Source organism: Peromyscus eremicus, unplaced genomic scaffold (genome assembly GCF_949786415.1).
Source record: "Peromyscus eremicus unplaced genomic scaffold, PerEre_H2_v1 PerEre#2#unplaced_590, whole genome shotgun sequence".
Classification (NCBI taxonomy): Eukaryota; Metazoa; Chordata; class Mammalia; order Rodentia; family Cricetidae; genus Peromyscus; species Peromyscus eremicus.
This window is the reverse complement of record NW_026734826.1, coordinates 33,807-61,615: the sequence shown is the minus strand read 5'-3', so window position 1 is coordinate 61,615 and position 27,809 is coordinate 33,807. Positions and strand designations below refer to the sequence as shown.

The window sequence follows — 27,809 nt, the reverse complement described above, 5'->3', positions numbered from 1 at the left end:
AATTTTGTAAGTCACTTTCTCCTGATCAATTTATTCTAATACATTTCAAATACACACAGTCTTCCTGATGCCAATTATATCTTGACTATAATGTTGGAAGGTTTTGTCATAAGCAATGCCAACTCACTAGTGGCATACATGCTTCAAAATTATTACATTGACAACATAAAACATTTAGAAATGTCAGCTCAGCTTCAATGTTTAATATTCATGTTGGACTGCCTTATCATTTCCAGTGTGCAATCTCTGTTTATTAGTGACTTGTAGAAGTCAATCATGAGACTAATGAGACTGCCCCAGTGTGTGACCATAATTTCTTGATGGATCTCAGAATGCACACCTACACACATAGCTATCTGTAAGGACAAGGCAGAAACTTATTTGAGCTCAGAGATTCTGATCTGGACTGGACAAACAGCAATGTACAATATCTTCAGGAAAGAAAATCAATTTTTGTGTTGCTCTAGAACTCATAGTACACTGCTTCACTTCACTCATAGTGCATTGTAATTTAATTACAAGGAATATGAAATGCATTTAGAATTCTTATCTACAGTCTATTTCAATAACACAGCATACACTATCATATAGTGGAGCAGTCATTGACAATCCCAAAGCTTACATAGATATCTTGCCATAGGAAACTTTCAGCTTCATGTGGTCCCATTTATTAAGTGTGGGTCTTAGTGCCTGTGCTACAGGTGTCCTATTCAAAAAGTCTTTTCCTGTACCAATGAATTCAAGCCTATTACACACTTTCTCTTCTGTTATATTCAGTGTCTCTGGTCTTATTTAGAGATCCTTGATTCATTTGGAATTAAGTTTTTATTTAGGGTAGTAAATACAGATCTCTGTGCAGTTTTCTCCATGCAGCAATCAAGATTAGTTCATTACCATGTGTGGAAGATGTTTTTTACCCAGTGTATATTTCCGGTTTCTATATGAAAAATCATGTGTCCATTGGTGTGTGGACCTCCATTTGGTGTTTAGTTTGATTTCACTGATCAACATGTCTATTGTGATGCTAGAACCATGCTGTTTTTATTAGTCTACCTCTGTAACAAAACATGAACTCTAAGATAGTGGTTTCTCCATCCTCTTTTCATATTAAGTATCCTTTTATCTCTATTCAGTGTTGTCTTTCATTATTTTGTTCTTTTTTTATTTAAAATTTTATTTTACATACCAACCACAGATCCCCCTCTCATCCCTCTTCCGACTCCCCTCCAGTATACCCCCAGCCCCTCCTCCAAAAAGGTGTTAGGTCTCCCATGGGGAGTCAGCAAATCCTGGTACATTCAGTTGAGGCAGGATCAAGCACCTCCACACTGCAACAAGGCTGAGCTAGGCATCCCACTATAGGTAATGGGCTCCAGATTGCCAGCACATGCACCAGGTATAGATCCTGATCCCATTACCAGGGGGCCTTCAAACAGACCAAGCTACACAACTGTCTCCCATATGCAGAGGGCCTAGTCCAGTCTCATGCTGGTTCCACAGCTGTTGGTCTAAAGTTCCTGAGTTCCTACAAACATGGTTTAGTTGTCTCTGTAGATTTCCCTACAAATCTTGACCCCGCCCCCCTTGCTCATAGAATCCTCTTCCCTCTTCTCTACTGGACTCCCAGAGTTCAGCCTGGTGCTTGGTTGTGGATCTCTGCATCTGCTTCCATCAATTACTGGATGAAGGCTCTATGATGACAGTTAGGGAATTCACCAATCTGAATACCAGGGTAGGCCAGTTCAGGCACCCTATCCACTATTGCCAGTCTTCTAATCTGGGGTCATCCTTGTGGATTCCTAGAAATTTCCCTAGCACCAGGTTTCTCCCTTACCCCATAATGTCTCCCTCTATCAAGATATCTCTTTCATTGCTCTCCCACTCTGTCCCTCTCCCAGCTCAGCCATCCCATCATCCCCTCATGTTCTCTTCCTCTATCCCATCCCCTTTATTGCTCCCCATCCCCACTTTACTCATGGAGATCTCCTCTGTTTCTCCTTCCCATGGCAATCCATGTGTCCCTCTTAGGCTCCTCGTTTCCTAGCTTCTTTGGAGCTGTGGGTTGTAGTCTGATTATTTTTTTTCTTTACATCTGGTATCCACTGATGAGTGATTACATATCATGTTTGTCTTTCTGAGCCTGGGTTACCTCACCACAGGAGTCTTGCCTGCTGGTCTACAACTGGGGCTACAATGGGTGGGGGTAAGGGGGCTTGGGTTGTGCCTCTGAAGCAGGGTGACCGGCTGGGAGTACAGTAAGTCACCTCTTGGTCCAATGGGAGCCAGCCAAGTCTGTGTCTCAGGGAACAGCTATGGTCTTGGGGGATGGGTGGATTTGGGAGAGCAAGTGGGACTTGTAGATAACAGAGTCTTATGTGGAGTGGAGGTAGTTAGTTCTGCCTGCAGGAGACTTTCCAACTGGCCTGAAATTGGGGCTGCAATGGGTGGGGGAATGGGGGCATGGGTTGTGCCCCTGGGCCTAAGGCCTAGAGGCTGGGTGACTGGCTGGAAGAACAATGATTCACCTCTTGGTTCAATTGGAGCTAGCAGAGTGTGTGTCTCAGGGAGCAGCTGCAGTCTTGGTGCAGTGGGTAGGCTTAGAGGGACAGAGTAGGACTTGTGATTAAAGGATCTGATGGGGTGGTGGGAATCAGACCTGCCTGCAGGAGTGTTGCCTGCTGGCCTGTAACTGCGCCTAGGAGAACGGGGACAATCTGAGCTGGTGGAGTCTCTCCATTCTTTTGTTTGGTTTTTTATTTTTTTATTTTTATTTTTTGGATTTCCATATGAACCTGAAAGGTGTTTAGACGCTGTTGTGGTTGGTTTTTCTTTTTTTCAATTTTTCTGACAAATTATATTAGAATTTTGATGGCTCTTGCACTGAATCTTTAAGTTGCTTTGCTAAGTTTCGGTATATTTATGTCAGTTTTTGTCCTAAGCAGTAAAATAATAGGAGTTTATTATGAAAGAAGGGAATGAAATCTCACTGCCATCTGAAGCCTACATAAAGGTAGTTTTGGTGATCTCGTTGTGCATGAGACTGACTCTACATTTTTCTCTTTCAGTTTGGGCTGAAAAATGTCCACACCCAGAGGTAAATGCTTTTTAATAGTAATATTGAATAATTACATCTTGATTGAAGTCCAAAATATTGATTAAATATCTCATTTCAAAATCCATTCAGCAGAGGGATTATTCTCATCGAATTTCCAAACCCAAGTCTGAAACACAGCAATCTCAAGCAGGTAAATTTTGTAAGTCACATTCTCCTGATCAAGGTATTTTAATAAATTTCAAAAGCACACAGTCTTCCTGATGCCAATTATATCTTGATGATGGTGATGGTAGACTTTGACATACGCAATGCCATCTGATAGTGGCATACATGCTGGAAAATATATTACATTGGAAATATAAAAAATTTGCAAAATAAGCTCAGCTTTAATATTTAATACTCATGATCTAAGGCCTTATCCTTTCCAGTGTGCAAGCTCTCTGTTTATTAGTTACTTATAGAAGTCAATCGTGAGACTAATGAGATTTCTCCAATGTCTATGATTTCTTGATACCTGGGTCTCAGAATGAACACCTGTTGTACCCAAAGTTACCAGAAAGGGCAAAGCAAAAACATATGTGAACTCAGAGATTCTGTTCTGCACTGGACAGCCAGCAGTATACCACATCTTCAGAAAATAAAATCAAGTTTTGTTTTGTTCTAGAATTTATAATGTATATCTTACCTTCATCTGTACTGCACTGTAATTTAGTAACAAAAAATAGGAAATGTATTTAGAATTCATATCTATAATTTATTTCAATAACACTATCATATGATGGAGTGATTATTTAAAATCCCATAACTGGTATACATATCTTGCCATAAAGAAGCTTTTAGCTTCATGTGGTCCCATTTATTAAATGTAGGTCTTAGTGCCTGTGCCACAGGTGTCCTATTCAGAAAGTGTTTTTCCTGTACCAGTCAGTTCAAGCCTATTACACACTTTGTCTTCTGTCTTACTCAGGGTCTCTGGTCTCATTTTGAGATCCTTGATCCACTTGGAGTTGAGTTTTATTCAGGGTTAGAAATACAGTTCTCTGTGCATTCTTCTTGAAGCCATAAAGTTTGGTGAGCACCATGTATTGAAGCTGTTTTTTTCCAGCGTGTCTTTCTAGTTTCTTTATCAAAAATAGTGTCCATAGGTGTGTGGACTTACGTTTGGTGTTCAGTTTGATTTCATTGATCAACACATATACCGTGATGCTAAAACCAAGATGTTTTTATTACTCTAGACCTGTAAAAATCATGAAATCTGGGGTGGTGGTTTCTCCAACTCTTTTTGTATTGGGGTTTGTTTTACCTCTCTCCAGGGTTTTTTCTTTGTTCATTTGTTTTTATTTCTATGTGGAGCTGAAAGGCTTTTTCTTGCTGGTGTGGTTATTTTTTTTTCAATTTCTCTGACTAATTATGTTGTAGTTTTGATGAGAATTACATTAAATCTATAGATTGCTTTTAGAATGTTTCAGTCATTTCTGTCAGCTGTTGTCCTAACCAGTAAACTAATAGGTGTTTATTTAGGAAGAAGGGAATAAGAACTCACTGCCATCCAAAGCCTATATAAAGTTACTTTTGTAGTTCCCACTGTGTAGGAGATTAATAAATTTATCCTTTTTCTTTTAGTGTGGGCTGAAAAATGTCCTCACTCAGAGGTAAATGACTTTTAAAATTTATATTAAATGATTAATATTTATTGAATTCCAAAACATTAATTAAGTATCTCATTTGAAAATCCATTCAGCTGAGGGATTATTCACGTCCAATCTCCAAACCTGAGTCTCTACCACACCAATCTCAACCAGGTAAATTTCGTATGTCATATTCTTCTGATCAGTTTATTTTAATACATTTCAAATGCACACAGACTTCCTGATGCCCATTATATCTTGATGATGGTGATGATAGGGTTTGACATAAGCAATGCCATCTTACTAGTGGCAGACATGCTTCAAAAACATTCACAAGGACAATATGAATTATTAGTAAATGTAAGCACAGCTTCAATGTTTAATACCCAGGTTCACTCACCTTAACCTTTCCAGTGTGCAAATTCCCTGTTTATTAGTGACTTCTATAAGTCAATCATGAGACTAATGTGACTTCCCTAAAGTTTGAACATCATTTCTGGACACCTAGGTCTCAAAACGCACACCTATAGTAAAGCTCCCTGAAAGGTCAGGGCAGAGACATGTTGAGCTCAGAGATTCTGTTCTGGGCTGGACAAACAGCAATATACCACCTCTTCAGAAAAGAAAATCAATTTTTGTGTTGTTTATAACTCATAGTGCACTGCCTTCCTCCATCTGCAGAGCATTGTAATTGATTTACAAGGAATAGGAATGGCATTTTCAAACCATATCTATAATCTATTTCAATAAATTTGGGTACACTCACATATGGCAGTTCAGTCACTGAAAATCTCATTACTTATATGCACATCTTGTTTGCTTTTACACCTTTTCATTTCTCTGTACTCTATTGTCTGAAACTCATCTCTCTGTGTTTATATCAGTAAAGAAAACATGTCTGCCATGGCTTACTTACTTTCAAAACTTAAAAGTCAAAACCTATCAGAATCACACAAAGTAATTAAAAGAAAACAGGAAACAAAAGCAAATGAGATCTTCCGATCTTAGAATAACCTTTAATATAGTTTCTACATGTCAAGGAGAAAAACGGATACAACCGTAACAAAGTGGGTTCAAGTTGAAGTCCAAAAGAAGAGTTTAAGCATTATCTTAAGCTAGGGTAGCTACAGCAATACCCATTTTTCTTGGGAAAAAAGGGATGTACAGTACAAAATGACTCCATGTGATAAAGTGAGTCATAAAAGAGCAATTTGTCGGGCGGTGGTGCCTTTAATCCCAGCACTTGGGAGGCAGAGGCAGGCAGATCTCTGTGAGTTCGACACCAGCCTGGTCTACAGAGCGAGTTCCAGGAAAGGCTCCAAAGCTACACAGAGAAACCCTGTCTCAAAAAACCAAAAAAAAAAGGAGCAGTTTCAGTGCAGAGCAAAAGCATGTTATCCTGTTCACAGAAAAATGTGTGGTAAACCAAGTACCATTTGGGGGAAGTGAACAGTGAGTTACTTAAGTTACTCTTGCAAGGCAAGGATAGTTTACAGGATGAAAATGTTATTTTCCACAGTTCCTTCATATGTGGATGTAAGCATATAGGTCATTTATGAGTTTCCTGACAAATCATATGAAGCATGTATATGACTCAAAACTGGCCAATATGTAGTACCTGTCCAAGTGTTGATTTGTCTACAATTACAAGTTTTCTTGAGGATGTAAATATACACCTATACCATGTGGTTAATTGAAATAACATATAAAAAATAAAACCCTAACTTTACATTATTTCTATTTTTATAGAGTATTATTTTGCCTAATTGTTGTTCATATTTTTTATGTAAAAGATATAATATTTTCAGAAGAACTAGAAGAAGAAATAACAGAATTTAAAGTGGAAAATGAGAGAAGTTTTGATAAGACTGCAGAAAATCAAGAATTTGTACGTAAAATTTAAATTTAAATTTCTCATTTCCTATTGTTTGCTTCAATGACTTTGCCATAGACTCACATGCTACATTTTAAACCACGTTATTCAGTCAAAAAATTAATAATCGAGTAATACAATGAAAACATTTAATCTATTCTTAATTACAAAGTATTCTTAGAATGCCATGACATTGCTAAATATTTCCTTTGATGTATAGTAAGTAAGTTTCTGATAATTGTAATTGCTCTATTTTTAATGTATTTACACACCAGCGTAAAGACAAGACTCAATGTGAATATCATGGATTGGTTTTTGAAGTAACAATGCATTCTTTATATTCTACATACCCTCTCTCATGTGTACAATGTGTAAAGATTTTTAACCATTCTTCCATGCTGCCTTGTCAATCACTTTATGGTGTCCTTTGCTGCACAGAAGATTTTTATTTTCATGGGATCCCATTTATTACTTTGGTAATTACTTGTTTATAGTGTCTGTACCAGTGACCTGCTCAGAAAGTATTTAGCTATACCAAAGAATTAATCATTAATCTGTAACATTTGGGCCTTGTGTTGAGATACCTGGATCATTGGAAGCTGAGTTTTATGCAGGGTGAGAGATGAGGCTCTAACTTCATTCATCCACCTATAGTCCAATCTGTCCAATGTGACTGGCACCATTTGTTTTCTACAATGTGAATCGTTGGCCTCTTTTACAAAAATTAAGAGACTGCAGGACTGTGGGCTTATATGTGGGTCATTAGTTTTCTACCACCAATCAATGTTTGTTTGGGGACCACTGCCATACTCTATTTATTACTTCAATTGGTTATCGTAACTTGAAATCTGGAATGGTGATGCTTCCATAAGTTTTTGTTTTTGTTCTTTTTAGTTTGCTTTGTTTTTGTTTCATGGCTCAAAATTGTTTCAGCTATTCTTGGTCTTTTGGGTTTCCGTTTGGGATTTAAAATTTCTTTTTCATTTTCTATGAACATTGAACTGGAAATTTTATGTGGACCATGTGGTGTTCATATATCGCTTTTATTAGGATGACCAGTTTCACAATATTAACCCTACAATAATGATCACAGAAGGTCTTTGCAAGTTATCGAAATATCTTCAGTTTCTTATTTTCACTTTCTTACTGCTTTCATTGTTGAAGTTTCACTTTTTGGTGACATTTATCCTAATTCATTACACTTTGAGATTATTTGGAATAGCATGGTTTTCTTGATTTTATTCTCAGTATGTGCAGTATTTTTAGGTAGGCTACTGATTTGGAGGCTCAGATTAAAACCTGTTACTTTGCTAAATGTATTTATCAGCCATTGGAGTTTTCTGGGCAAAATATGTTTTTTTATAGAATCATATTATTACAAATGAAAATACTTTCACCTCTTGGTTTCTTTCATGTATCTTGTCTTGTCTTACTCTTCTAGTTAAGACTTCTAGTACTATATTGAACAGAAGGAGGAAGCGTGGTCATCCTTTTCAGGTTCCTGATTTCAGAAGGAATGATTTGAGTGTTAACAATATGTTAGTTGTGTGTTTGCTTTTTATCGGCTTTATTATGCAGAAATATGTCCTTTTCATTCTTAGACTCTGAGATTTTTATCATAAAGTGACAATCAATATTGTCAAAGACCCTTTCTGTATCTAATGACATAATCATGTGCTATTTGTCCTTGAGTCTGTTTCTGTAATGGATGGTGTGAAAGTGCTATCCTCTAAATTGAATTCATTAGATAAGTTCTTCCTATTTTATTGGTTTGTGCCCTCAGTTCAGTTATTTCCTGCAATCTACTCCTCTTGGTGTGCTTGTTGCAGAGCTTTCAGGTGTTCTCTTAAGTCTCTAAAATGAGATCTCTCAAAATTCATTATGAAGGCAGTTGGTGCTATGAACTTTCCTTTTAACAACCCGTGCAATGTGTTCCATACATGTGAATATGTTGTGCATTAACTTTTATTGAATTTGAGGAAGTCTTTAATTTCTTTCTTATCTCTGCCTTGACCCAGTGGTAATTCACTGGAGAGTTGTTCTGTTTCCATGAATTTTTAGACTTTCTCTTGTTTCTGTTGTTGTTGAAATTCAACTTTAATCCATGTGGTTTGATAGGATGCAGGGAGTGTGTTTCAATTTATTTGTATCTGACAAAACTTGCTTTGTGACTGAATATGTTGTCAATTTGGAGAGTGTTCCATGAGGTGCTGAGAAATGTCTTCATTTGTGTTTGGATGAAATGGTCTCAGGAGATCTGTTGGGTCCATGTGAGTCATAATGTCTTTTAGCTCCAGTATTTGATTGGAATGGACTCAAAGACTCAGTGGTAAATCCATAAATGTATGGATATTGAATTTCAACCAAGAAGCCAAAATAATACAATGGAAAAAAGAAAGCATCTTCAACAAATGGTGCTGCTATAACTGAATGTTGACATGTAGAAGAATGCAAATAGATTCCTATGTATCATCCTGCACAAAACTCAAGTCCAGGTGGATCAAAGACCTCAACATAAATCTAGTTACACTGAACCTGATAAAAGAGAAATTGGGAAATAATCTTGAATCCATTGGCACATGAGACAACTTTTTGAATAGAATACCAGTAGAGCAGACACAAAGGTCAATAATTAACAAATGGAGCCTCAAGAAACTGAAAATCTTTTCTAAGGCAAAGGGCACCATCAATGGTAAAAAAATGACAGCCTACAGAATGAGATAAGATCTTCACCAACCTCACTTCTAAAAGAGAAAATAGTTCCAAAATATATAAACAAACACTCAGGAAATTACACATCAATAAACCAAATAACTCAATTAAAAACAGGACACAGATCTAATCAGAGAATTCTCTGTAGAAGAATCTCAAATGGCCAAGAAACAGTTACAATAGAGTCCATCTTACACCTATCAAGATGGCTAAGACCTAAAACCAAAGTGACAGCTCGTGATGGAAAGGATGTGGAGCAATAGGAACACTTCTCTCTTGGTGGTGGAAGTGGAAACTTGTACAACCACTTTGGACATCACTATGGAGATTTCTCAAAAAATTGAGAATCTATCTACCTCCAGACGCAGCTATAACAATCTTGGGTATATTCCAAGGCACACTTAATCATACCACAAGGACTCTTACACAACTGTGATCAGAGTTATTTTTTCATAACAGACCAGACCTCAATACAAGCTAGATGTCCAACAACACAAGAAAAGATATAGAAAATGTGGTACATTTACATAATGGAGTATTACTCATCTGTTAAAAAACTGACATCATTAAACTGGCATGTCATGTTGATATGCAATGCTTTGTTGATACTCATGGAAAATTTGCCCTTTCTTAAACAAAAGAGAGGAGGAGTTGATGGGGGGTGGGAACAGAAAGTGAATGGAGGTGAGGGACTGAAAGGCAGGTGAAGAGAGAGCAGAAACTGTGGTTAGGATGTAAAACAAACAAACAAACAAACAAATAAATAAAAGAATCGAAAACAAACAAAAACCAAAATCAAACCAAAAAAAGAAAAAGGAAAGAAATTTGCAGGCAAATGTGTGGAACTGGAAAAAATCATCTTGAGTGAGGTACCCAGAACCAGAATACAAACTTGATTGTGCCCTAGCTCAATTGTCATCAGACAGGCTTCACCCAACACCTGAAGGAAACAGATACAGAGACCTGCAACCAAAATTTAGGCCTAGCCTGGGGGAATCCTGCTGAATAATGGGAGGAAGAATTATAGGAGTCAGAGGGGTCAAGGACATCACATGAAAACCCACAGAATCCACTAACCTGGCCTCATAGGAGCTCATTGAGACTGAAATGACATCCAGAGTGCCTTCATGGACTGACCTAGGCCCTCTGCATATAAGTGGCAGTTGGGTAGATCTTCCTTCTTGTAGTACTCTTAAAAGTGAAAGCAGAACTTTTCTCTAATTGTTTTGCTGGCTTTAGGGATCTATTCTTCATACTTGGGTCCCTTGCCCAGCCTTAAAGCAAGCATTTGTGCTTAGTCTTACTGGAACTTGTGATGCCATGTTTTGTTGATATTCATGGGAAGCCTGCCTTTTTATGAATAGAAACTGAGTAGTGCATGGGGGACAGTGTAGGGAGAGACACAGGAAGTAGAGGTGGGGTGGAAAGCTGTGGTTGGGATGTGAAATAAATAAATAAATTTAAAATAAAACCAAAAAGTTGTAATTCACATGTAGTGAATATTTACTATATGCTGTGATATTAAGCCCTGGATATTACAGATCAGGAGAGCAACCAACAGAATTTACAAGAGCCTTTGAATAGAGATTGAAAAATACTCAATAAAATAACTTTCAAAGCTAAAATAGACACACACCAAAATGATGATCTGCTGTGGGATGTTCTGCATGGCAAATGTGTTGCTCTGATTGGTTGCTAAATAAAACACTGATTGGCCAGTAGTCAGGCAGGAGGAAGTATAGGCAGGACAAGGAGGAGAATAAAGCTGGGAAGTGGAAGGCTGAGTCAGAGACACTGCCAGCCGCCACAATGACAAACAGCATGTGAAGATGCCAGTAAGCCATGAGCCACGTGGCAAGGTATAGATTTATAGAAATGGATTAATTTAAGCTGTAAGAACAGTTAGCAAGAAGCCTGGTATGGCCATACAGTTTGTAAGCAATATAAGTCTCTGTGTTTACTTGGTTGGGTCTGAGCGGCAGTGGGACTGGCAGGTGAGACAGATTTGTCCTGACTGTGGGCCAGGCAGGAAAACTCTAGCTACAAATGGCGCCCAACAAGTTGGCAAGAGTTTCCACCTAAAACCTGAGAAAAGATTCTAAAATGGAGCTAAAAATAGCTTCCTAATAGTCTCTCTTAAATGAGCAGCACCTGCCCGTTTGAGCTACTTGTGGGTTCCTGACATGCGCACTCGACCTGCAGTATGGCAGGAATGAGGCCTCTGCAAGTGGCACACTAAGCTGCATGGTGGATTTAGCCTTTGCTAGTACAAAACAAAAAAAGAGGTTTCTGGGCTACACGCTGCTTGGATGAAAGTATAGAACCACGATAGCTCCCAGAGCTGGCGGTAAATGTACCACCACCATGTTGGGAAACTGAGGTGGGCAGAGCCAGCAGCCATTTAGCACCGTTTCAGTCTTACAAATGCTGCAGTTTAAAGCAATAGATTCACAATAAGACAGATTCAGATGTAATAGTTTACAATGTGTGTAAAATGTACTTAGGCTTGAAAGAGACAAAAAAGGTGATATATACAGTTATAGAAACAAATACATAGTTTTAAAAAATAAAGTCTTTAAAGAGACAATAAAATTAATATAAAAAATAAGCCACGTAAAGATGAATATTACACAGAGAATCTGGATTGTGTTGTCTTTGGGATTTTTAACTGCAGAAAAACATTTGATTGTAAAAGATGTTGAGTTAAACCAATATGTATATTTTAAAGATACCTTGACTTCAAAATTTGGATGTAAGGATGTGTTGCTTTGGAAAGGAGGCTCTGCTTTTGTTCCCACAGAAAGCCAGAGGCTATGGATTTGTTTCAGATTAAGATATATCAGGTTTGACCAGCCAAGACCCCCTGAAAGGTCTCCGATGACACCATGGCCCAAATGATCCAACATCCAGAATGGTTTGAAGGCAACTGGCTCAGACGATACACCATCATGGGCTATTCCATAATCCTAAAATTTTCTTTGTGTCCCCATAAGATACAGTGCCCCCTCCAGCAGGAAGTAGTAAGAGAAGCTACACCCAAATTCCCAAAATATATGTAATTTTATTTTGTTAAGGTTAAAACCTCCCTTTTTGAAAAAAAAAAAAAAGAAAGAAAAGGGGAAGTGCTATGGGATGTTCTGTATGGCAAATGTGTTGCTCTGATTGGTTGGTAAGGCTGAGTCAGAGACACTGCCAGCCGCCACGATGACAAACAGCATGTGAAGATGCCGGTAAGCCATGAGCCATGTGGCAAGGTATAGATTTATAGAAATGGATTAATTTAAGCTGTAAGACAGTTAGCAAGAAGCCTGGTATGGCCATACAGTTTGTAAGCAACATAAGTCTCTGTGTTTACTTGGTTGGGTCTTAGCATCTGTATGACTGGCAGGTGAGAGAGATTTGTCCTGACTGTGGGCCAGGCAGAAAAACTCTAGGTACAATGATCCACCATGAACAAGTTGTTTTTATCTCAGAGATGCAGAGATGGTTTGAAATACACAAGTCAACAGATTTAACAAAGCACAGAAACAGACTTAGACAAAAAGTCACCTAAACTTCTCAATACATGTAGATAAGGCCCTTGCCAAAATCCAATATACCATCATGATAACAGTCCAGAGAGTGTAAGACAAGAAGGACAATACCTCAACACAATAACAATTATATAAGGAGAAACTCAGAGCCAACATCATCCTCAATGGAAGAAAACATGAGTGCATTGAGGTGATAAGAGACAGGTTTGTCTATCATCTTGAATCCTTTTCAATGTTGTGCTCAATCTATTAGCTGGAGCAATAAATCAGGAGAACAAAATTAAAGGGAGAGAAATAGGAGAATAGAAATCAATACTGTTTGCATTAGTTATGGTTTCTATTGCTGGGAAGAGATACCATGACCATGGCTACTCCTATTAGGGAAACATTTCATTGGGATGGATTCCTGTTTCACAGGTTTTGTCCACCATCATCATGGTGGGACATGGCAGCATGCAGGCAGACATGGTCCTGGATAAGGAGCTGAGAGTTCTCATCCTGATCAGCAAGCAGTAAAAGAGCCTGTGTCTACTCTGGGTGTAACTTGAGCACAGGAGACCTCAAATGGCCCCCACAGAGACAAACTTCCCCCAACAAGGTCACACCACCTCCAACAAGGCCAAACCTTCTGATAGTGACACTTCCTATAAGCTTATGGGGCCCATTTGCATTCAAAGTACCACACTGTCCAAAGAAATTTTCCTGATAATAGGGTAGGCAATTCTTTATTTTATAAATATCTCCAAATTCATTTGGGAATATAAATAGCATTAACAGTTCTTATATAAAAGTAGTTGCTTTTGTTTTGTTAATATTGTGCATCAGGTCAAATCCTCTGAATGTGTTTCCTTTTTTCTTTGTACCTCTTACATAGTGAAGTGCCATGAAAAATGAAGGATAGATTTAAACTTTACTGTGCGCAATAGATTTGCTATTAAAATGTCTTTGTCTTCAATATACACTACATAGAATTTCAAGTACACGTGTCATAAAATTAGGAATTCAAGTATGTTCTTAGAAATCAAATAAGACCTTTCTAACATATGTTACCAATACGCCTTTTGATAGAGTGTGTCTGACCCTAATGGACCACAGGAATCTTCTACAACAGGTCCCAACTCATCCAAAATGGACAATGATGCAGAAAAAAATGTAATAATGCATCAGGAGATAAGTAAGTACTACATTTTAAAATATATTTGTTCTATAGAATGATTGTGTATAGAACAGAACACTATCTGTAATAGACAGACAACTACACATATAGGAAGCAAAAGGATTAGTAGAATGGTAATAACACACACATTATCAAATCTGAGCAACAGATAAGATTTTGTTTGTCAAAGACAGAGTCCTTGCTCCCACCTCTCAGGTGTCCATATTTCATTTGCTTTATCTTCAGAAATATATGAGATCAATCTGAATATATAAGTGAAGGGAACTCCCATTCAGTGGGGGCTGCTTCCTAAACCTCTGTTCAGAGAAAAACCACACCCAGACACATGTTTTGGAGAGAGATCCTTTATTAAGCAGAGAAGAAAATTTAAATATTTCCACTGCAGTTTATAATTAATTCAAACTATTGCTTGGGAAAACGAAAATAAATATTTTATCATCCCTAATGTGCCTTCATTATAGCAATGGACAGCTTTTCCCCTAAATGTTCATTGTACTTTGCTTAGTGAAATATGTGTGCTTCTTAACAGCATCTGTCATGGAAGACCAAGAGCATGCCTCAGAAGAGCAGAAGCAGCACAGTGCTAGAAAAACTAAGCGGCCATTTGTAAGTATATACTTCAGTTTACATTGCACATTTATGCTGTTTCCACAGTAATGTTCCATAGGCCAAATAAGGTTAAATTTAGTATGTCTTCTAGAATTAATACATAGAACGTAAATTTTTTTTTAAGTATTCTTATTATTTATTCTTTGAAAACTACATTCACCACTGACTCCTTCCATCTTGTGCTGGTGGAACTCCTCCTCCTCCTCCTCCTCCTCCTCCTCCTCCTCCTTCTTCTTCCTCTTCTTTGCTTAATGTCTCCTAAAATTAACTTTTGTTTTTGTTTTCTGAGACAGTGTTTCTCTGTGTAGCTTTGCACCTATCCTGGAACTTGCTCTGTAAACCAGGCTGGCCTCGAACTCACAGAGATCCGCCTGTCTCTGCCTCCTGAGTGCTGGGATTAAAGGTGTGTGCCACCACTGCCTGGCTCTTAAAATTACTATTAATAGCCCACTGAGTCCAAGTAGGGCTGACCATCTGTGAATGTGTGTGAAGACACTTTCTGGGACATGAGCAATCTGTCCTAAGCCACAGCCCACAGATAAATTAATCTCCTCCTTTCACAACCAGCCATGGCCAATTGCTCCTCATCTAGTGCTGGGGCCTTGAGAGATGTTTCCTCACTCATGCTGGCATCTTGACTGGCTTGAGCTTGTGCAAGTCTAGTATAAGACACAACTGTTCTGAGTTGATCTGTGCATCCGTTATGCCATGTCCCCAAAAGAACATTTCAGTGTACTTCAAACTCTTACATTGTTTTCAGACCATTCTTCCTCATTGTTTCTTGAGCTTTCAGTAGTGGTAGGTCAATGCAAATGACCCATCTGCAGATGAACCTTCACACTGGCTTATCCTTATCATGTTAACTAGTTAATATTAACATTAACCATTACCCTCTGAAAAAAATATCATATGACCAACAATGAGAGCAGAACAAACCTATGAGTATAAATGTAAATAATAATAGCACTAGTTAATTCTCCTGAACTAGCTTATGACTATTCCAGACATAAGCTTTTGACAAGGTTTACAGCATCAGACATTTAATCCATTGCTTGGTGCAGGTCTCCCATCCATTCCTAACAAGGTTGGTTATTTACATAACTACCACACAACCATTGTGGACAGCTTGCCTGGCTGGTCACTGTTGTCATAGGAAAGGTCCAAGACTGGATAGACTCTTGATGTATTTCATGACCAGTGGCTGGAATTACAACTTTTATTATGATGAAAGGCAGAAATTCCTTGTCTGCTAGGGATTGAATTCTAAATGCCCTGCAACCAGACTGTGTGGTATCTTCAACAAAGAGTCTTACCATTTAGTTATGACAAACAACCAGAATGTGTAGAAATAGATTGTTATTTGAGATGACATGGAGGCCTACTTGACAGACAACTCAAAGGGAGGTATGCTGTCCCTTGTTTTGGAGTTTCAATATAAATTTCATGTCTTATGAGATAAGTCAACACATTCCAGGTACCTCTGAACTAACTCTTTTTAGTATGTCTTTTAAACTATTTGACCAAGTAGTTGCTTCCACAAGCCTTCATACAGCCTTAGTTTATGTTCAGTTACACCTTAGTCCCTGCTCTGACTTACTCTTCTACCTTCATTGCCACTTAAACCTTAGCCCAGAGTACTTATCGCTCCAGTGTTATTTCTTGTCACCTGTGTTCTACCTCCCCTTAAATTATATTTTACTTAATTTGCAAGATCTTGGTTCCTATAAGGCTTTATTCATAGACCTTCGTTTTTATTTGGCACTCATCATTCTGTCCTTTATCCTCCAATCCTTCCGTGATTGAAACTGTCAACATCCAGTATTCTCCTTCTCTGACTTAATTTTACATATATTTTACTACCTCCCTTTCAATGGGTCCATCTATAATAGACCACATCTAATTTCTAGGTTTCCTCGTGTAATCCTATTTGAACATACAAAAGTCTAATATCTACACATGAGGGCAGCATATCACATTTGCTTTTTTAATCCTAGCTGTCCTCATTGAGTAAAACTTCTTCTAGTTCTATTAATTTACTTGCAATTTTTACTATTTTATTTTTCTTTATTGAGTAATATTCCATTGTGTGTATATACCACATTTTCCCTATCCATTCATCTGCTGATGGCTATCAAGGTTGATTCTATATCCTAGGGCAGGTGAGTGGGATTCTTTCATTGATTTTTTTTATTCAGTTTGTTATCACTGATTTTGGTGTTAAATTTGTGAAATGCTAATTTGTTGTAGTGTTTACCAGCTGAAAGACTTTTTGTGGAGCCTCAACCCTTTTACAGCTGATAAAATCCTACCATCCTTAAGTAGGGGCATTCTGAGTTCTCTCACACTTTGTATGCTTTAATATCCTTCTTACCTTATTGGGTCTGTCTAGAACTTCAGCTCTTTATTAAAAAGAATAGAGACAGTGAACAATGATTGCCTTTTTTTCTCATCATTATGGTTAGATTAATATTTTTTCTCCATTTTAGAATATGTAGATGGTAGGCTTGTTGTTTATTGCTTGTATAATTGTGACATATTCTCTACCCATACCTAGCCTCTCCTGACTTTTATCATTAAGGTCCAAATGTTCAATTGTGTTAGTGGTCGTTCATGCATATATTGGGATGATCATGTGAATTTCTTTATTCCATTTATTTGATTTGTTGTATTGATTGATTTACATACATTTTTCTTACCCTGCATTCTTGGATGAAACCAAAAGGGCCATCATGGATAATCTTTTTGTTATGGTCTTAAATTCTCTTTGCCAATATCATTTTTAATTTTATATATATGGTTATTTGCCTACATGTATTCTTGTGCATGATATGTGTGCTTGGTATACTCAGAGGCCAGAAAAGAGCATCCAATTCCCTGGAACTGGAGTTACAGACAGCTGTGAGATATGGTGTGGATGCTGGGCATTGAAAGTGGGTCCTCTGGAAGAATAGGCATTGCTTGTCAATGCTGGGGCATTTCTCAAACCCCAGCTTGTCAATCTCACATTTAGAAGTTTTGTATCTGTTCTCATCATGAAAATCAGTCTGTGGTTTTAATTCTTTTCGTATGAATCTTTCTCTAGTTTGGGTATCAAGGTATTACTGGCATCATAAAAATTTTGGAGAAATCCTTTGTTTTACTATTTCATGAAATGATCTGAGTAGCAATGATATTCATTTTTCTTTGGTATTCAGTAAAATTCTTCAAATACTCCATCTGGTCCTGGTCAGTTTTTAGTTGAAAAGTATTTTGTTCCTTCTTCAATCTCAATAGTGCATATATATATATATATATATATATATATATATATATATATATATATCATTCCTCCTGACTTAATTTCATTACATACAATGAATCTAGAAATACATCCATTTCTTTTAGATTTTAGAATTACATTCAAAGGAGATTTTTAAATATGTTTGTGATTTGAAGGATATCCTTCTTCTGGGAGTCAGCCTCTGTTTAAGCCTAGAGCAGGGTTCATGTGTCAATACAGGTGGTGCCTGGCAGGTGAAACATAGTCACCTGTGGGAATGGTCCTGAGCAGAATACATAGGTTGAATCAAAGCAGTGAGAGCCTCTCAACTGGTCATGGAGTTTGCCTAGTTCATCAGTGGGCCTAACATCTAGAAGGCAGGGTCCCTCACTTGGTGTAGGAAGTCATACTGCCTGGGATTCTGGAGGAAAATCCCTGGACCTTATGTTGTTGTAGGAGATCATGCAAGTCAGGCCCCAGGACAAAGTTCATGGGTATCTTATGTGGTCCTAAAGGGAAGTCAGAATCTTTCATCTGGTTCTGGAGTTTCTGGAACATCAGAGGTAGCCTAAGCCTAGAACTCAGAGTCCCTCCCTTTCTGAAGGAGTCCTAGTACTTAATTCTCATACTATTGTAACTTATTCTAAAATTGTGAATGTACGTAAAATATGCAATCAGCCATAGTTGCCATTTTTAGTTGAATGGATGGTTCAAATCTTTGGTGACATTGTTTTAATTTTCAGTTTAAAAACTCCTTATTTTACATAATCTCTTTCAGATTGATGCTATAAGAGCATGCTTTTGTGCATGTTTCACCAAAAAATGGAGCTCTTCTTCCCACTACAAGAAATAGAAGAGAAAACATAAAAAAGTGATGGTAAGAGTTATATTTTTTTAAATGTATTAGAAAGAATGTTTATCTAAAATATATACTCAGTTTTCCAGCTCAGGAGTATAAGTATTTCAGTGCAGCAAGGGGGATAAAAAGAGTTAACTGTCAATGGAATGATTATCTCATGAGTCAACAACTGGCTAAATCAAGATTGTCATCAATTGCATATATATATATATATATATATATATATATATATATATATATACATATATATACAGTTATTTAGATAGATTATATAGATATAGATAGTAAGATAGATAGATAGATAGATAGATAGATAGATAGATAGATAGATAGATAGATAGATAGAATGTGTGTGTGTATGTTTTGGTCACATTTCAAAAGTTCAGGAATATTAGGAAATAAAGCTGAAGAGAGAAAGCTGGGAGCTAAAGAATATGAACAGTTTCAAATACTGGACATAGAGGAGGAAAATGGGGCAGTGTGTCTGGTGGTCAGGGAGAGAATAAATTCTTTAGAAAAGGAATAGTATGGTGTTGAAAATGTAAAAAGAACATAAATCGATTTCTAACACAAAGGTTTCATTCATAAGAAGAAAAGGTATTCCTAACCATCTTCCATGTTTTCCTCACTGTTGTTACATACTAGAGTTAGGACCCAATTTAGAGTTTAAGGCTCGGTTGAGTTTTACGATTAGGCTTCCTGTTATATAGTTAGAGTAGATTTAAGGTTAGAGTTAGGTGTTAGCATTAAGGTTCACAAATGTCATAGAGCATATCGATCTGTCGTGAAAGTGAAGTATTCAATGGAATGTTCATGATGGATGAAAGGTGAACTTTACAAAAACGTCTCTGTTGGCACACATGTTCTAGAAATGCATTTTATGAATGCTCTAACTAGCTCTTTTCACCATATAGTTTATAAAGCAGAAGAGAACACTGTGCATTTAAAATGAATTATTCTCATCCTAGAACTTGGACAAGCCTCGACAATTGCCTGACAACTTCTCCGACCATCCACAATAAGACAACTCAGGAGAAAATCTGTCTCTTCTCCAATAATTGCTTCAAAAAAAAGCATATTTTTATTTTATGTTTTAGAATAATATTACATAATCTTCAGTGTTATTTTCACCTATTTATTTTGTTTTATTATGTTATACTACATTACACTATTATATTATCTTCAGTTTTTATTTCCATATGTTTATCTTGTTTTATTAGATTATGTTATATTATGTTAATATGCTATGCTATCTTCAGTGTTTATTTTATATTTACCTTCCTTCCCTTGATGTAAATAGTTCATGTATATGTGTATATATGTATATATGTATATATGTTTATATGTATATATGTTTATGTGCTTTGTAATATATTTTTAGAAGATATCATTTTTGAATGTACAAAGTTATTGAATAATTAATAATTAATAATAATTAAATAATAATTTAATTACCCATTCAAAGTTGTTCGAGTCCATTTGATTACTATATTTCCCTTTAGCTCTTCTAGTTACTAATGCAGCTATACAGTATTTGATGATGGTCATTGATGGTTCATCCATACCTTCTTTATGTAAATGAGCACTGTTTTAGTTTTTTTAGTTTATCTATTGTTTATTCTTTTACCCATGAATGGATTTCTTCTTGGTATCTTGCAATTATAATGAGCAATGCAGAAGTGTGTTTTCTCAGAAGTACATGAGTATCTGAGGCCTGAAATGAAGTTCTTTGGGGAATAAATATAGATGTGAAGTAAATATAAATATGTATAAAAAAATCATATGGTAATTCCCCATTTAGGTTTGTGAGGAGGCACCATACTGTATCCCCCAGCTCCTACATCACTCTCCATACCTATCAGCAATGCACAAAGGTTACAATTTCTCACACCCTTTCTGACACTTCTTCCTTTTATGTATAGTAGCTATCCTAATTGCTTTTGCAATGTCTTTTTTACTGCCATTCCAGTGATTCTGGGTAAAATAAAACCTACTGAAGCCTTTTCTGTTGACTGTTGAGTGTCCCATACAAGGCAATCAGCAAATATTGGTCCCTCTCTTGTTACTTTGTTTTTTGCTTTTTTTTCATTAAATTTTTTGTTTATTTTACATACCAACCACAGTTCACACACACACCCCTTCCTCTCTCATCCTATTCCCTCTCCAACCTCATTTCTATTCCCCAACCCACTCCTCAGAAAGGATGAAGCCTCCCATGGGAGTCAACAAAGCATGATATGCCAAGTTGAGACAGGGCCAAGCTCCTTCCCTGTCCATCAAGACTGAAGCACTGCTTTAGTTAAACTGCTGCATTGGAACATTTTTCTATGTCCTTATTTATAGTTTGAGATAAATATAAATGCAGGAATTTTCTGTTTCAAAAACAGTCTTATATGTGAAAAAATATATGTGATATGTCAATATTTGTTTTTAAGATACTTTAAGCCTCAGAACCAAGCCCTGATGGGAATTTATTTTGGACAATGTTTGCTCAGTAGAATTCATTCTTTCATTGGTGAAAAGGACAGGAGGAGAAAGAAAATTTACTATGAAATGTTGTCTGTTCCATGATACTATATTACTTCTTTAAGTCGTGTGACAAACACCATTTGAGAAACAAAGCATGGTTTTGGCACATCACTTTAGAGAGTTTAAGTCCATGTGAATGAAGAAGGCATGGTGTAGGAAATCAGTGGAAGGTGGCTGAACTGTGAGGCGGCAGATGTTCCGGTTATGGTTGACCTATAAGCTGAGCACTTCTGAAACTAAAGATTGAGGATAATCCCTCAAAGCGGTGGCTCTAGCGATCTACTGTACAGGGCATTCCTTAACTTTTAAAGATCCCACAACTTTTAAAAAAAATGCACCTCTATTTTTGGGGAAGGAATTTATTGGATGGCTCTCTGGAAGACACTTCACAAATAAATAAGAATATTCCATACATAAGGCTCATGAAATTCTCATAATGTAAACTGCATTTATTGCAACTTGGAATGTCCCCATATGATTCACAATTCAAACAATGTACAAAAGTCTGAAATCCAAAGGCTCTTCTGAGTCTCAAAGCTTTAATCCTTTGCAAAATCAGAATGAATATTGAGTCTTTAAACATACAAAGTCACAAATTAAAGACCAGCATTCTAAAAGGAAAGTGTAGGTAATGGTACACAAAAATCTTAAAAAGAGCGAGACCAAATACAAGTGAGAAAAATACAAAAGCTTGCAGCTCCAGCACAAGAAAGTGGGGAATATGATTACAAGAAATGAACTCCAAAGGACATAGAGAGGCCCTTTTCAGCCTTAACTCCTGCAGTACATCTGGCCTCTCTCAGGCTCATTCCACTTTTTAAATGTGAGCGTGCTTACATACATCCCACATTCCTTGCATCGCCAGCATCCTAGCGTGTCCATGGCACTTTAGACCTCACCCTCATGCATATTTGCCTTAGTTAGGGTTTCCATTGCTGTAAAGAGACACCATGACCACAGCAACTCTTAGAAGGACAACATTTAATTGATGGAGCTCCCTTACACTTTCAGAAGTTCACTCCATTATCATCATGATGGGGAGCATGGCAGCATGCAGACAGACATGGTGCTGGAGCAGTAGCTGAGCCTCCTATATCTTGCAGGCAGTGGGAAGTCAACTAAGACACTCAGTGGTGTCCTGAGCATGGGAAACCTCAAAGCCCACACTCACAGTGACACATTTGCTCAAAAAAGGTCATGTCCGCTCCAACTAAACCATACCTCCTAATAGTCACTCCCTATGAAACTATGGGGGTCAGTTACATTCAAACTACCACATTCCACTCCCCTGTACCCATAAACTTGTAAAAATATCATAATGCAAAATGAATACAGTCAACTTCAAAAGTCTCCATTGTCTATCACAATCTCAACAATGTTTTAAAGTCCAAAGTTCAAGGACTTTTCTGAAATTCATAAGTCTCTTAAATGTAATCCCCTATAAAATCAAAATAAAACAACCAGATCACATACTTCCAACATATAATAGCACAGGATGTACATTAACATTCCAAAATGTAGTGAAGGGAGCATAGTGAGGAAAACTGGATCAAAGCAAGACTGAAAATCAGCCAGACAAACTCCAAATGCTGCATTTCAATGTCTGATGTTAGAAAGTTCTTCAGATGCCCAACTTTGTTCAACTTTGTTGAGTGCAACACATTTCTCTCTCTCCTGAGCTGGTTCCATTCTCCATCAGCAGCTCTCCTCTGCAGGTATCCCATGACACTGGCATCTCTAACATTGGGTTCTCCAAGGAAATCCAGGCTTCAACTTCCCAGCTTCACACAATGGCCTCTCTCCTAGGCCTCCATTCAGGGACATCCTGACACATGCCATTTCTTCTATCCTTAACTCTAAAGCCAGAACCACATGGCCAAATTTGCCAAGATCTGCTGCTTACTGGAGCTGGAACATGACCCACTTGTTCAATTGAAATCTTTCCTGGCTTTCTGTCCTTCACTGCCTAAGCTTGGCTCTTCTGAAACTGGGTCTCTAGACCAGACTGGCTTAAAACTCAGAGATCAGCCACTTGCAAAGATCAAGATCACTTATTCTGCATATCTAGTATGTTATTACTCCACTCTACAAAATTTAAAAATTATTCCCTAGTGTCTTTGGATATCCCGTACCCACTGGCCACCACTCTTTTCATAATTTGTGACAGTCATTAAGCTAAATCATCGTATTTAATCCTTTAAAATTTATGGAATCCAGATGTCCACCTCATTTTCTTGGCAAGGCTATTTCCACTCAGAAAGAGACCCCAAGTCCTGTGCACTCCCCATACCTCCAGGTTCTGCCTGCCTCTGCAGTCGGTGCCCTTGGTGACTCTCCACTGTGCTCTGGTGACTTCTGTCCTGATAGTGAAGTCAAGGACCACCCTGTACACTGTTTATTGATAAGACAGTCAACACATGCCACTGTGGTGAGAATTCTCTGCGGGATGCAATTCTCTAGGTAGAAGGCTGCTTTCTGCGAAGATGGACAGCAAATATGAAAGAGAAGTGAGAGTATTTTCTTGGCTATCTGTGTAAACACCATGTTAACAACTGAGAAGGATATATTTTTCTCTGTTTTTTGAGTCTAAATTATCACACATTCTTGACATTCATAAACATATACATAAATATTCTTTAAGACAAAGACAAGCGTCTTTTCTTGAACCAGGCTATTTGGTTCTCTCCTTCTAAGATGACTTAAGGTTTCCAAAATGAATCAACAGAAATACAAAGTAATATTTAGCATACATGGCATAATAACCCTGAAATCTCATGCTGTGGGTCTTCCACTAGGTTAGGCTGAAACGCCAAGCAGGGGTTTTTTTAAGTGTATTTTTCTCCACTGCCACAGGGTGGCAGATTTGTCCTTAAAGACGGAGCTTCTTTACAACCATTCGCTAAATTTTTTTTCCTTTCCATGACTAATAGAAGCTAGAAGTCACTGGGAATGGTGTCTTCCTTTTCCTCTCTTTGGTTGGGTCCCCTGGTGACAATATTCTCTGGTTTCTTTCTGAGCAGCAGGCCTTCAGGTGAGGACGTGATGGCTTCCTGTGTGCTGAATCTGGACCTCCAGGAGACAGGAGAAATCAGCCTTGCCTCCCTTTCCTGGTAGGACTGATCATCCTCGGGGCCAGCCGGGGCATGTGGCTCCTGCCCTGTGACCTTGTGAATGCATGGTCTCTTTTGAATGACATCTCTATGAATGCTCAAACCGCAGAGATCAATCTGACATCTGTCTTCTCTCTTCATGTTCCCTATTTATACTAATAATCCTTAAATTCCCAGCCTTTTACTTCCCAGATAAGAGACCAACATTTATCTACACCCCTACCCCCAGGTTCACTTTTTCACAGGACAATAGAGAAAGGTCTCATTCCCAGTGCTCATAATCACTGCAGCCAAGTACCCATTTGCCACCTGGTGGTCGCTTTCTTCTCTTTGATACTATTCAGAGTCACCATGAAAACAAACCTCTGAGCTGTCTGTGAGAAATGTTTTAAATTAGGTTAATTAAAGTGGAAAGACCCATCCTAAATGTAGGCAGCACCTACCCATGAGCTAGGGTCCCGGGGTGACCTAAAAGAGAAGCAACTGAATGCATGCATTCCTGTCTCTCTGCTTCCAGTCTGCAGGTGTCATGTGACCAGTTAGCTTCTCTGACTTCTCTGCCAGGACAGACCATACTGCTTGCAGTGTAAGCTGGAATTAATCTGCACCCCCTTAATTTGCACTTGTAATGTATTTATCACATCAACCAGAACTATTGTGACTGTACAAGAGCTAACGGTCTTAACATTTTAGACAAATTCCATGATGTCCCCCAAGTGTAGAATAATGTTGTATCAAAATTCTATCTAGAATTATATTTGCATATTAGAAAACATAAATCTAGGATCTGCTTGGCTGAATGTGTCTTGACTTACTTTCTCCTCTATTTGGTGAACACGTATAAAGTATTTTAGCACCAGCATGTACATATTTTCTTTAAAATTAATTTACTGTATTTGAGGTCATTGAGTTTCCTACAAAGAACGGTTTGTACTGACTCCTAGGTCCAGGCAGAGGTCAATGTAATTCTGTGGTCATGGGTCAGGCTAGGTGCTTAAAAACCAGTTGAGACAGTTGAGACAGTCTTTACATCATAGCCGGTGGGGACACACACACACACACACACACACACACACACACACACACACACACACGAGACGGGCGGGGATGGGACACACACAGCCTGATACTGTTTGTTACGTCATTACTAACTCCCACTGAGGCAAGCTTCGTGGTGACAAAAGTTTATTACATTCAAAAAATGAGTCTCTGTTTAATGTAGCTTAAAAACCATTCAGCAGTGTTATAAGAACGTTCAGTTCAGATGGAAATGCCTGTCATACTGAATCTTGTATAATTTAGATAATGTTATAAAATTCTGAGTAAAATATACATTAATTCAGTGAATTAATACTAGATATTAAATTAAAAATCTGATGTAAATTTATTCCATCTGTCTTCTGAGAAGTTCTTTATTAGATTTTCATAAAGATTAAAATTAATTAGGTTCATAATGAAAGGATATTATGTGCTTGTGCGCCCTTCCTCTCATTACAACTTTTCCAAAAACCTCTGTGCGCAGAGCTGAAGGTGCAGACATAAAAACCAAGATTAAAAAACAATGCAGTGACATCATATGTTTCCAGAGAGCTCTATCTTTGTGCCTATATTGAAGCACATGAACACATGTGTGTATGTATACATTTGTTTTTTCAAGGACTTGTATCCAATGCTCCTTTAAAAGTTTTTAAGTTTAAGATGTCATGGTCATTTTTCCAGATTAGCCTATGACCTAATTTGGTTTCCTGTTGCTGTGACGAAACACTGAGCAAACACAATTTTGGAAGAAAAGAGTTTATTTGGCTGCTTGCAGGTTACAGTGCGTCGTCAAGGGAAGCCAGGACAGGAAATTGGAGGCAAAAACTGAAGCAGAAGCTGTGGAGGAAAGCTGCTGACAGGCTTACCCTCAGGCTCTAGGTCAGCTGGCTTCTTTATATATCCCAGGACCCAAGGCCTAGGGGTGTGGTATAGCCCTGTCAGGTTGGGCTTTCTTACACCAATTAGCAATTAAGAAGTGCCCTGTAGACATGGCCATAGGCTAATCTGGAGGTAATTCCTCCATTGTTATTTCCTCTTCCCAGGTGTGTCAAATTGACACCAAGATTAGCCATTGTATTATAGAACCCTACCTAAATCCACTTTCTTGCTAAAAGCCCTTGGGACTTACATGTACTTTAAAAGTCAAGATTGGGGGTAGTGTGGCCCCCAAAGAGCTGAGGTGGATATTATTATAGCATTTCTGACTGAGTCTTGGGGAGCACATGCTAATCAAAACCTTTAACATTGGTCTATAGGGACCTGAAGAAAGACACACTAAACAGAAAAAAGAAGATTATGAGTGATGGTGTCTGGGAAGCCGGCTTTATCTCCAGGCAAATCTGTGGCTAAGTCTCAGGTGGAGTGTGTATCATTGTAACTCTTTGCCTTCCTTTGGTGCAAAGCGCTGGGCTGGATGAAGCCACTGGATGAAGAAAAGTCAGTAGAATCTGGCATCCTGATGGTGTCAGAAGCGGCACAGCTCTCAGGGCAGGCGAAGGTCTGTGGGATGGTGGTTTTCTGTATCCTCTGATGACTGAGGTACAAACCAGGCCCAGAGCTGCATTCGGCTTTGTGATCAAACCCTGCCGTGGAGGTAGCACATCACATGCAGCCATCCTGTACTCCTGGGAGAACTTTCCTGAGATGCTAAAAGATTTACTGAGTCCGCTGAAGAAGGCCGGCATGGGAATTCTCTGCCAGGCCAGAGGAGAAGCAGAGGGAACATGAAGCAGGGTATGCTGTGGCGTCCCAGCCTGTAGAAACAAGCCCGGTGATGCAGCCTGCGCATGATCCTTTCAGGGATCTGGTGGAACAAGAAAGTGCTGCCTCTGGATAGACTCCCATTCTCTGAAAGACTTTGAAAAACCTTTTGTGATTTATACATCGTGGTCATGAGAAGGTAGGGTTTCTTTGCAATCTCATGCTGAATGCAATGAAACACATTTTATTTTTTAAATATTATATATTAATTGATTTTCTATGTGTATGTGCATGTGTTGTTCATGCTTGTGGAGGCCAGAGGACAATTTGCGGGAGTCAGTTCTCTCCTTCCACCATCTGGGTCTCAAAGAATCAAACTCAGGGCATCAGGTTTGGTTGACAAGCCTCTTTGCTAAGCCATCTCAGTGGCTGAGACAAGACATTCTTTTAAAAGCAATTCCATCTCTTTACTCTCATTAAATATCAGGTGGGTAAAGAATACCAAAGGCTGCATGGACTGTGTCCCAGGACAGGGGCATGGCCTTTAATTCCCCATGTAGGTTGGACAGTGGAGCCTCAAATGTCTCAGATGTGTATATATCTATGCACACAGTACATGAAGAGACTTCAAATGAACATTCTGGAGGTTTGGGGCACTCTTCACTCAGTGACTTTTGCTGTTCCTGTGATACAGTGTACCAATGGAAGAAGAAAGGGTTGTCTGCT

The 27,809-nt window shown here is 38.1% G+C and overlaps 1 protein-coding gene across 5 annotated transcripts in view; it reads left to right on the top strand.

Annotated features, from left to right (window-relative positions):
* The window catches only part of LOC131901888 (POTE ankyrin domain family member B-like), a 64,278-nt gene extending 39,928 nt beyond the window's left edge, over positions 1–24,350 (top strand). For 2 of the 5 annotated variants that reach the window (XM_059252951.1, XM_059252948.1), the window contains exons 14-22: positions 3,066–3,094; positions 3,185–3,245; positions 4,679–4,707; positions 4,797–4,857; positions 6,477–6,571; positions 13,870–13,975; positions 14,508–14,584; positions 18,625–18,723; positions 19,674–20,169. In XM_059252951.1, coding sequence (XP_059108934.1) covers positions 3,066–3,094; positions 3,185–3,245; positions 4,679–4,707; positions 4,797–4,857; positions 6,477–6,571; positions 13,870–13,975; positions 14,508–14,584; positions 18,625–18,699 — 533 coding nt within the window. In that variant the 3' untranslated portion in view covers positions 18,700–18,723; positions 19,674–20,169. Of the gene's footprint in view, positions 1–3,065; positions 3,095–3,184; positions 3,246–4,678; positions 4,708–4,796; positions 4,858–6,476; positions 6,572–13,869; positions 13,976–14,507; positions 14,585–18,624; positions 18,724–19,619; positions 20,170–24,254 lie in introns of those variants that run through there. The other 3 variants (XM_059252950.1, XM_059252949.1, XM_059252952.1) reach the window with 3 other exon arrangements.
* Positions 24,351–27,809: the final 3,459 nt, after the last annotated feature.